The 12,004-nt window shown below is 36.7% G+C and overlaps 1 protein-coding gene and 1 pseudogene across 10 annotated transcripts in view; both read right to left on the reverse strand.

The window, feature by feature from the left end:
- Positions 1 to 12,004, reverse strand: part of GRAMD1C (GRAM domain containing 1C) — a 104,623-nt gene that overhangs the window by 18,423 nt on the left and 74,196 nt on the right. For all 10 annotated transcript variants that reach the window (XM_061167178.1, XM_061167177.1, XM_061167184.1 and 7 more), the window contains 2 exons: positions 10,778 to 10,937; positions 1,544 to 1,681 (listed from right to left, as the gene is read on the reverse strand). In XM_061167178.1, the coding sequence (XP_061023161.1) occupies positions 1,544 to 1,681; positions 10,778 to 10,937 (298 nt within the window). The remainder of the gene's footprint in view (positions 1 to 1,543; positions 1,682 to 10,777; positions 10,938 to 12,004) is intronic.
- Positions 1,974 to 2,072, reverse strand: LOC133074286 (U6 spliceosomal RNA; annotated as a pseudogene).

A 12,004-nucleotide genomic window follows, 5' to 3' on the forward strand; every position in this document is an offset into this window, starting at 1 on the left:
CAGGACATTTAATATAATCACAAGACAATAGCTATCAATCAGAAATTGCTTTGCTACTCTACTATGAATAATAAGAAAAAATTACTTTTTTATATCTAGTCTGTATCAATGTTATAACCTATGAATATGTAATTATGTTTACATAAAAGTTTCAAATAAAGGAATAACATCTAATGGTTAATGAAATGGTTAGACTATACATTATATTTAACTTGACTCTCTTTGACTATGTCAAATGACTCAGCTCATATGGATCTCTGCCACTGGTGTTTTCTAATTTTATATAGCAAGTTAAACCATATGCTCCCAAAGTTTCTAAGATATCTTGAAATATTTAGGATAAATTCAATTTCAGGTTGGCTATATGCTTCTTTGAGATGTTTACCAAAATAGAACTTTTAACACATAATCAATAAAATCTTTTTTATAACTAACTTCCTAATTGGAATATTTTTATTAAGGTAGACCATAGGCATTGCAACCTCAAGTCTCCATGAATTTGCAGAAAAAACACACATGTGTACCACTGCCCAAATCAAGATAGAGAACTTTACCAGCATCCCAGAAGCTCCCTTCCAGTCTTTATCCACCCACAGCAGTCCCCACAGCAGTTGGCTACTCTGCTGCTTTTATGTCCATAAATAAGTTTTACCTCATTTTGAACTTTAAATAAAGAAATCACAGCATGTACTATTTTGTGTCTGACTTCTCTTACTTAATACTACAGTATACCCATAAGATTTATACATATTGTTAGAAGTAGCAGCAGGTTTTTTTTTTTCCATCGCCACACAGTATTCTTTTGTGTGAACATACATCTGTTTATCCATTCTATTACTGGTGGATATTTGGGCTATTTTGATTTTGGGGACCATTTTAACTAATGCTGCTATGAATACAGCAGTACATGTCTTTCAGAGTACACTGGTACCCATTTCTGAAGGTTATATGTATCTAGTAGACATCACCAAATCATTTTGCAAAGTGACTATACTAGTTCATACTCTACTAGAATCCAATTGGCTTCCTAGGTGGCACTAGTGGTAAAGAACCCATCTGCCAATGCAGGAGACACAGAGGTGCAGGTTTGATCCCTGGGTCAGGAAGATCCCTGGAGGAGGGCATGGCAACCCACTCCAGTATTCTTGCCTAGAGAATCCCATGGACAAAGGAGCCTGGCAGGCTATAGTCCATAGGATCTCAAAGAGTCGGACACAACAGAAGCAACTTGGCACACATGCACAGACTCCAACTATTCCACAATGGAATCCTTTTAAATGGGGCTCAACCCAGTTGAACTGCTATGTTAACAAATAAATGGAGTTTTAGTTCTTAAAGGGTCTGAACTTAATAGTAAGTAACATCTGACTAATTGAAAAATTATACTATTTACACGTGATTTTACCCGAAACACCTAAACACTAGTTTCTATATCACCAAAATAAAATTGAAGCCTGTCTAATTTTTCCACTTGACAACATAAACTCTCTAAGGATAATAAAATTCTCCCATATTTATCATTAGATAAGAAAACAAGACCAACCTATTATATTTCTAGAATTAGAAAATCTCTGCATAAAGTGTGAACTGGTGAACAGCAATTCAAACATTCTTTCAGCACTGATATGAAACACACGGTTGATATAAAGTCTTCCATGAAGGTCTTTCTCAAGAATGTTTTCTGGGGAAACAAAAAACACAGAACAAAAAGGGAAGAAATCAAAGAAAGGTAATTTCAAGGTTTCATTTTGTTTTTTTCGGGCACAAAATGGCTCTTAAATGTGATTACAATGATCACAGCATATTACATGACACTATTAAAACTCTAAATTGGTGTTATATGCATACATAACTACACATAAAAGTAGATAGTAATTAAACTATATATGATCAATAGTTCAGTTGTCAAAAACCAAGATATAGAAATATTTAATTTGCATGATATCAAACTCCCATAATGGCGTATATCATTCAAAAGAACAGTTCATGAATTTCTGTGTCATCCATGTGCAGCGGCCACGCTAACCTCTGTATCATTCCAATTTCAATATGTGTGATGCCAAACCAAGCACTCAAAAAAATATTTTAAAAAAAGGAATCTTTCAAGAGTGACAAGGGATACATAGCAGGTCCTATTTCTGAATGTGCATATATATTAAGTAAATATTAGGACATGAACGGCTTTAATATCTGCAGTACTCACTATCTTACTAGTCTGAATAATGTTTCAAACTTGACTTAAAGTTAACTCCCCCAAGACAAGTATCACTGTATTTACAATCTGTTCTCAATACCACACATTAAAAGAAATCCTTCTGAAAGAGAAAAATAAGTATCATATATTAACACATATATATGGAATCTAGAAAGATGGTACTGATGAACCTATTCGCAGGAAAGCAATGGAGACACAGCCATAGAGAACAGACTTGTGGAAACAGTGGGGAAGGAGAGGGTGGGACAAATGGAGAGAAGAACATATACCCTACCATATGTAAAACAGAGAGCCAGTGGGTGACTCAGGAGGGCAAACTGGTGCTCTGAGATGCCCTAGAGGGCGGGATGCGGCGGGTGGTGGGGGGCAACTCAAGAGGGAGGGGACATATGTATACCTACAACAAACTCATGCTGATGTACAGCAAAAACCATCACAATATTGTAAAGTAATTATCCTCCAATTAAAATAAATTAATTTAAAAAATAAACATGTGTAAAAAATAAATTAATTAATAAAAAAATCCTTCTGAAAAGTATTCTTCAAAGTTAAATAAAGCCCAATGGAATACTATATTTTTTCTAAGAACCTGACAGCAATGTTGAAAACTCCTTTGTAGAAACTAAAGAAGCAACACCTGCTTACCTCTCCTCATATTCCCTGGAAACACTACATGAAATAGCCCATGCATTTATGATGTTACCATATGTCAGGTATTGTGCTAAGCAACTTAGAAGTATTTACACATATTCTCACAGCAATCCTATGAAGCAAGAGCTATTCACATCTTCATCTCCACTGTATAGATGAGGAAACTGTAGCACTCAGAGAATTGCCGAAGCTCCACGGCTAGTCAGTGACTGAACTGGAATCTGAAATCACTCTAGCTCCAGAACACACAAACTTAACCCTATTTTATAGTGCAAGGAACTTAACTCAGAAGAATCTAAAGGAAACGGAGGGGCCGGGGGACATCCAGGAACAGGAGTCTGGTAGAATAAAGGAAATAGAGTAAAGCAATCCAATTGAAATTTTAATGATTTCAGGACTGGGGTTATTTATTATTTCACAGATTATGCCCATCATTACAGAATGAAAACTGTGACAAAAGCTCCCCATAGCTCACAAATCAAGTTCTAAGAATTATGTGTTGAGCATCTGTCCACATTAAGCCATGGGAAGCAGTCAAAGTAAAAGGCAGGTCTAAGAAGCAGGAAAGGAAAATCCCTTCAGCTCTGCCTTCACTCCAGCTACTCCTCATGAAATGGTCTGTCTCCCTGTTTTGTTATAGGTGCAGAGAAGTTAGGGATAGTGGGTAGATATCAATTTACCTCCTTCCTGCAACAACACTATGTGTAGACAAAAGCATACACGTGGTAGGCCCTGCAATCTCAAGTAATGGCTCCTTTGGTATAGAAATTAATCACTCGAACTAGGCAATTTACTAAGGTTCTGTGAGGTAACTTCCCAATTAGGCTTGAGAAATAGCTTTTTCTGACACAGAAGTAATATATGTTCATTATGACTACCCTGATAGCTCAGTTGGTAAAGAATCCGCCTGCAATGCAGGAGACCCTGGTTCGATTCCTGGGTCGGGAAGATCCACTGGAAAATGAATAGGGTACCCACTTCAGTATTCTTGGGCTTCCCAGGTAGCTCAGTTGGTAAAGAATCCACCTGCAATGAGAGAGACCTTGCTTCGATCCCTGGGTTGGGAAGATCCCCTGGAGAAGGGAAAGGCTACCCACTCCAGTATTCTCACCTGAAGAATTCCATGGGTTGTATAGTCCACGGGGTCTCAAAGACTTGGACACAACTGAGTGACTTTCACTTTAACTTTCATGTTCATTGTAAAAATAATTCACATATTCACAAGAAAGCAAACAAGTGTAGGTATTCTATGTATCCTGATCATCACCTTCACAGAACTTATCCCGACTTGTAATTATATTTTTACTGACTTAGTGCCTTTTTATGGCCTCTTTCCTGCACTAGACTCTAAGTTCTATGTGAGCAGGGATCATGTTGATTTCAAACACCTAAGTACATTACGAGTTTGGCACATAAGTGCTATATAACCATTTTTGAATGAAATAGGTGACTATGAAAAATACAAAAAAATGGTAAGTGAAGTTGCTCAATTGTGTCCAACTCTTTGTGAACCCATGGACTGTAGTCTACCAGGCTCCTCAGTCCATGGAATTTTCCAGGCAAGAGTACTGGAGTGGGTTGCCATTTTTTTTGCAATGATATTTTTTAATAATTTTAGAGGGACAATTAACTAAACTAGACTTTATTCTTATTTTTTCCAGTAATGTCTTTTTCTGTACAAGAATCTAGCCCAAGGTACCATGTTTGTACTTAGTTGTTATCATCCTAGTCTCCTCCAATCTATGACAGTCCCTTACGTTTTTCTTGTTTTTCAATGACCTAATATATTTGAAAATACAGGACAGGTATTATGTAGAATGTCCCCCAATTTGGGTTCACCTGAGGTTTTTTTCATAATTAGATCAGGGTTTGGATTTGGGGGATGAATACCACAGAGGTGAAGTACCCTTCTCCTCAAACTCAGGGGGTACACATAACAGCATGGTGATATTAACCTTGATCAATTGGTCAAGGTGGTATCTGGCAGGCTTTTCCACTTCAAAGGTATTATTTTCCTCTTTCCATATTCTATTCTTTAGAAGTTCAGCCCATCTCAAGGGGAGGAGAATTCAGCTCCACCTCCTGGAAGGGAAAAGATCTACATATATTATTTACCTATATTATTTGGAGCTCTGTAAGGAAGACTCCTGCTTTCTCCCCCATTCATACATTTATTCAACCATTGGTATCAGGATGGACTTACAAAGTCAGTTTATACTTTAGGTTATAATCTGCTACTATCATTATTTATTTTGCTGCTCACACTTATTTTTTGTTTGGCCATTAGAAGCTCTTTCAGGTTGACGCCTATGACCTTTCGATATGCCTCTTTTTTTCTTTTTCAAGCACTTCTTTATATTCTTGCACTATATCTGGGCTCATTTTGTATATTCCCCACCCTAGCTCTTCCCAGGTGGCTCTAGTGGTAAAGAACCCACCTGCCAATGCAGGATACATAAGAGACCTGGGTTCAATCCCTGGGTCAGGAAGATCTCCTGGAGGAGGGCATGGCAACCCACTCCAGTATTTTTGCTTGGAGAATCCCCTGGACAGAGGAGCTTGGCGGGCTACAGTCCATAGGGTCACAAAGAGTCAGACACAACTGAAGTGTGCACCGTAACCCTAAAAACAGCCATTTCTCTAAGGAGTCCTGGAACTATTATTTTTCTTTCTTTTTTTTTTTTATGGTCCTTCTCAATTTTTTTTTTCCATTTATTTTTATTGGTTAGAGGCTAATTACTTTACAGTATTGTAGTGGGTTTTTGTCATACATTGACATGAATCAGCCATGGATTTACATGTATTCCCCATCCCAATCCCCCCTCCCACCTCCCTCCCCACCCCATCCCTCTGGGTCTTCCCAGTGCACCAGCCCCGAGCACTTGTCTCACGCATCCAACCTGGGCTGGTGATCTGTTTCACCCTTGATAATATACATGTTTTGACGCTGTTCTCTCAAAACATCCCACCCTCGCCTTCTCCCATAGAGTCCAAAAGTCTGTTCTGTACATCTGTGTCTCTTTTTCTGTTTTCCATATTGGGTTATCGTTACCATCTTTCTAAATTCCATATATATGCATTAGTATACTGTATTGGTCTTTATCTTTCTGGCTTACTTCACTCTGTATAATGGGCTCCAGTTTCATCCACCTCATTAGAACTGATTCAAATGAATTCTTTTTAATGGCTGAGTAATATTCCATGGTGTATATGTACCACAGCTTCCTTATCCATTCATCTACTGATGGGCATCTAGGTTGCTTCCATGTCCTGGCTATTATAAACAGAGCTGCAATGAACATTGGGGTGCATGTGTCTCTTTCAGATCTGGTTTCCTTGGTGTGTATGCCCAGAAGTGGGATTGCTGGGGAACTATTATTTTTCAAAAGTAAGTATCCTTCCTTAAATTTCACATTTACAAAGGAAATAAATTGTATTCACATAAGTATTTCAATACAATGTCTTCATATTTCATTTAAACTCTACTGTTAGATAAAATGTTCTGTATCATGACTCATAAAAACATAACTTGTGGTATTACTACCAAAAATTAACAATAATACCTTTTGTATGCAAATTTGTTCAAGGAAGTAAGGATATGAAATAAACTATTTCCACCTGGGATTATTTATTTATTAAATTCATGGTACTTTAAGCCTCCTATCTAAATAACACCATCAATCACATTGCTGGAGCATATTAAGCTAGCAGGTGGTATTTCAAATGGAGAAAGGAACACTGCTCAACTTAGTAGCAGGTTACTATTTCCAATAAAGAATAAATACTATTTCAAATATAACAATTTGAAAGTGGCCAATGGAAAATGGTGGGAAAATTGAGACATATAAATATAAGAAGTACCTTGGCATGAATAAAACTGAAACCACTGAGCACATACACAACAGATATCGGTAGTATTTTGAATACGTGTGAAAAAATGCATTAGGTAGGTATGCAAGAAAGGCAGGTAATTTGGAGTTTAGTTGAGTAACTAAAGAGACACAATTTGTTTTATCTTTCATTCTCTAAAAACTGGTGATCAGGGCTTCTATGCAATACAGAAACTACACCACTATTATTCTTTCTTTATTTGTAGACAAAAACACAATTTATATGAGTTTTAATGTCACTCTTTACATAATTTATCATTAATGTGAATTGTATGGGAACTGAATGAGGATTTTTTTTTAAAGGATCATTCTTATAAAAGAGCAGATGAGAAAGAAAAAGAAAAAAATCCTCATTTGGTTCTTTTATTGCATCAATAATAAAATGATGATTTTGGTTTTTTTTCTTTCATTCTATTAAGGTGACAAATCACACTGATTAATTTTTGTCTGTTGACCCATTTTCAAATTTCAGGAATAAATCCCACTTGGTCATAGTGTATAACCCTTTTAATGTACTGCTTTGGTTTGCTCATATTTTGTTCAGGATTTTGATGTCAATATTTGTAAAGGATATTTGTAATTTTCTAGTAGTGTCTTTGCCTGTCTTTGCTATCAGTGTAAAAATTTTCAAAATATATTCTGGATGCAAAAACAAACAAACAAAAATCCTCATTTTGATGTCACTTATGTATCTGGCCACTGAGTGCCAGAGCAGATCTTCCTACAGCTAGAGCGGTGGCCAGGCAGGGATACCTAACTCACACAGCTACATGCTATTGTTGTTTAGTTGCTAAGTCATGTCCAACTCTTTTGCAACCCCATGGACTGTAGCCTGCCAGGCTCCTCCATCCATGGAATTTCCCAGGCACAAATGGTAAGGACGCTAAGAGAGTCTAGTCATTCCTGGTGCTTGATCCTTTCAAAAAAACTTCCTCTCATTGATCTTTTCAAAAGAACACAACTGTCTTCTTAATACATTTTAATTTTTAAGAGCCTGTTTATTTTTACTTAGGTTTTTAAGAGTGTAGATTTAGTTTTCACCAAAGATACTTCAGTGTTTACAAGCCAAGGTAGAACCTGATTTGGATTTGGTTTTCATGGATTTGTTTTGGTTTTGGATCTGGATTTGATTTTAGATTTGAACTGGATTTGGATTTGACTTAGATTTGACTTGGATTTAACTTTGGTTTTCATGGATTTAGTAAACAGCCTTCAGGGGTTTCCAAACCAGGTCTAAGCTGAACAGTAAATAGACTAGTAAATACAGTCATGTCAGACAGATCCAAACCACAACTGTCCCCTTCACCAACACTCTGGTAGGAATAGTAATATAACATGCTGGTACAAAAGAAAGTACAGCAAAACTCCACCGGCATTACTCTGCTTCCTGAAATTTGAAAGCAGTCAGCCACTACCCTACCCTTCCTATTGTCTCCTCACTTCACTGACTTCAATGTCAGTAATCTTACAGCTGAAAAAAAAAAACAAAAAGAAAACTGCTTGAAGTGACCTTGAAATTCCATGACTTGATAAGCATGACAAGCCCCAGGTTATTGGTTATAACTTAAAGAAAGTAAAGAGAACATGATTTGCTCTAAAGTTTCCCTTAAGCAACTGATTTTTGTTTTTACTGTGTTCTCTACATTCAAAAAATGAAGATCAAGGCACCCAGTCCCATCACTTCATGGCAAATAGATGGGGAAACAATGGAAATAGTGACAGACTTTATTTTCTTGGGCTCCAAAATCACTGCAGATTGTGACTGCAGCCATGAAATTAAAAGACACTTGTTCCTTGGAAGAAAAGTTATGACAAACCTAAACAGCATATTAAAAAGCAGAGACATTACTTTGCCGACAAAGGTCCATCTAGTCAAGGCTGTGGTTTTTCCTGTAGTCATGTATGGATGTGAGAGTTGAACCATAGAGAAGGCTGAATGAGGAAGAATTGATGCTTTTGAACTGTGGTGTTGCAGAAGACTCTTGAGAGTCCCTTGGACTGCAAGGAGACCAAACCAGCCCATCCTAAAGGAAATCAGTCCTGAATATTCATTAGAAGGACTGATACTGAAACTGAAGCTCCAGTACTTTGGCCACCTGATGCAAAGAGCCAACCCATTAGAAAAGACCCTGATGCTGGGAAAGATTGAAGGCAGAAGAAGGGGATAACAGAGGACGAGATGTTGGATGACATCACTGACTCAACGGACATGAGTTTGAGCAAGCTCCAGGAGATGGTGAAGGACAGGGAAGCCTGGCGTGCTTCAGTACATAGGGTCGCAAAGAGTCGGATACAACTAAGTGACTGAACAAACAACTACATTTGAAATCTCTCTTTTCCCCTCTCTTTTTGTGGTTAAAAAAAGTACTAAGATTTATAGTACTACACCATGCAGATTTTCATTATGATTTTTTAAAACTCAAACTGTATTAAACTTAAATGTAAGACCTGAAACCATTAAACTTCTAGAAGAAAACATAAGCAAGTACGTTCTTTGACATCTTTCTTAGCAGTATTTTTTATGTCTCTTCTAGTAAGATAAATAAAAGCAAAAATAAACAAATCAAACTAAAAAGCTTTTGCACAGTGAAGGAGACTATAATCAAAATGTAAAGGCTGCCTACTGAATGTCAGAAGATATTTGCAAATGATATATCTGATAAGGGGTTAATATCCAAAATATACAAAGGACTCATACAACTCAACAACTGAAAATTACCTGATTAAAAAAGGAAATGAGCAGAGGACCTGAATAGACATTTTTTCAAAGAAGACATACAGATGGCCAACAGGCACATGAATGCTCAGCATCATTAATCATCAGGGAAATGCAAATCAAAACCACAACAAGGTACCATCTCACACCATCAGAATGGCTATTACCAAGAAGACAGCAAATAACAAGTATTGTTGAGAATGTGGAGAAAAAGGAACCTCAGTACACTGTTGGTGGGATGTAAACTAGTGCAGTCACTATGGAAAATACTAGGTAAGTTCCTCAAAAAAATAAAAATAGAACTACCATAAAATCCAGTAATTTCACTCCTAGGTATTTTCCTAGGTATTTATCTGATGAAAATGAAAACACTAATTCAAAAAGATATATGTACCCCACTATGTGCACTGCAGCATTATTACAATAGCAAAGATATGGAAGCAACCTAAGTGACTATCAACAGATAGAGGGGATAAAGACGATGTGGTATAGATATATATATAATGGAATATTGTTGTTTAGTTGCTAAGTTGTGTCTGACTCTTTTGTGACCCCCTGGACTGTAGCCCACCAGGCTCCTCTGTCCATGAGGTTTTCCAGGCAAGAATACTGTAGTGGGTTGCCATTTCCTTGTCCAGGGGATCTCCCCAATCCAGGGATAGAACCCACATCTCCTGTATTGCAGGTGGATTCTGTACCACTGAGCCATGGAATATTACTCATCCATAAAAAAGGATGAAATCTTGCCATTTTTGGCACAGATGAACCTAGAGGATATTATGCTTAGTGAAATAAACCAGAAAAAGAAAGACATATAGTGTATGATTTCACTTATATGTGGAATCTAAAAAACAAAACAATGAACAAACATAACAGGAACAGAGCCATAGATATAGAGAACAAACAGGTGGTTGCCAGAAGGGAAGGAGGTGGGGGAAGGAGATAAACAGGTGAGTGAGATTAAGAGGTACAAATTTCAGATACAAATAAGTCATGGGTAAAAAGAAAAAAAAAGTTGCTTTTCCATTGCTACTGCTCCATTTCCACTGACTCAATGCGTGGGGTAATATAGGCTAAATGTGATGAAGATCTTCAAATTTCAGGCTTCTAAAAAGTGGTGATGGGTTAGATTTAGCAGCCCCTTTCCCCTATTTCTTATCAACTTCCATCCCTTTTTGGTTCTTTATAGAGTGAGACTGTATTTGGTACAAAAAAACAATTCTCAATCTGTACACACTTAATACAAAAGTAAACATTAAAAGATATAACTGAAATTTTACTTAAAATTTATAAGAAAGTCTTTACCTTCATCGACAGAATCTGAAGTGCTGCTTTTGTCCAGACAAAGATACTCATTTTTATTCAAGTCCAGTGATTTTGATGACTGTCTACTTAACCTCTTTTCTGAAGTTAGTGAAGGACTTTTGATCTGTTTCTCATTTTGGGGTTCCTCTTTCCCTAGCCCCTAAAAGACAAACAATGAGATCTTTAATAATAAACACATTTTGAAATGCTGCTCTTTGAGAGCTTTGCTTGTTATGTTTATATTACATTTGGTCCATAAAATATTGATAGATAATATAGATCATCCTAAAGTCATCTTCTTATACATTAATGAACAATACATTTATGAAGAACATCATAAAAAAGAACTCACAGTTAACAACATATGGATCACTTAAGTAGAAGGGAAAGGGGAAAAAGGACAAAAATAACGGAGTGGTCAGTTCTTTGAGGTGTGCAAGGAAAGGAGTCAAACCCAATTAGTTTCCCCAGACAATACCTGCCCCATCAACTCAAGGAAGAGAACTCACCCATCTCTCAAGACCAGTAACTAAAGGGAAAAGGGAAAGAAAATAGAGATATAAAAGTCACATCAGAGTACAGTGAGGGAGAATAGATTAAAGGAGAAAGATTAAAGCAAACCAATAAGAATACAGTTGGATTTACTGTTAAGGGACTAAGGGGTTGTACAGTAAAATATATTCAATATATACTGCTATCCATACTTTCTGGAAATGGCTTAATAAAGATATGTCATATTATAAATAAATTTCTGTAATAAATTTAATATTAGGCCTTAAAGTATGAATGCTATTACTATGTTAGTAGTAGTCAAATAGAAGACTATTGTAATTAGGCTTAATAGAACAGTGTGAATATACAAACCATATGGCAGTGTACTTTCTTGCATTGTCTGCGTATAAGCAGATGAAAGACAGCAAAAGCATATAATCGTTCTACCTTCTGCCCCGTGAGATCTTAGAGCAGCACTGAACAACAGAAGCAGCTCCAAGGAGGAGGAGCTCCAGGAGGTTTCCACTGACCATTAAGAAAGCAGAATAATATTACTCAGCCATTAAAAAGAATTCATTTGAATCACTTCTAATGAGATGGATGAAACTGGAGCCCATTATACAGAGTGAAGTAAGCCAGAAAGAAAGACCAATACAGTATACTAACACATATATATGGAATTTAAAAAGATGGTAACGATAACCCTACATGCAAAACAGAAAAAGAGACACAGAT

The sequence above is a fragment of the Dama dama genome, chromosome 19 (assembly GCF_033118175.1).
Source record: "Dama dama isolate Ldn47 chromosome 19, ASM3311817v1, whole genome shotgun sequence".
Classification (NCBI taxonomy): Eukaryota; Metazoa; Chordata; class Mammalia; order Artiodactyla; family Cervidae; genus Dama; species Dama dama.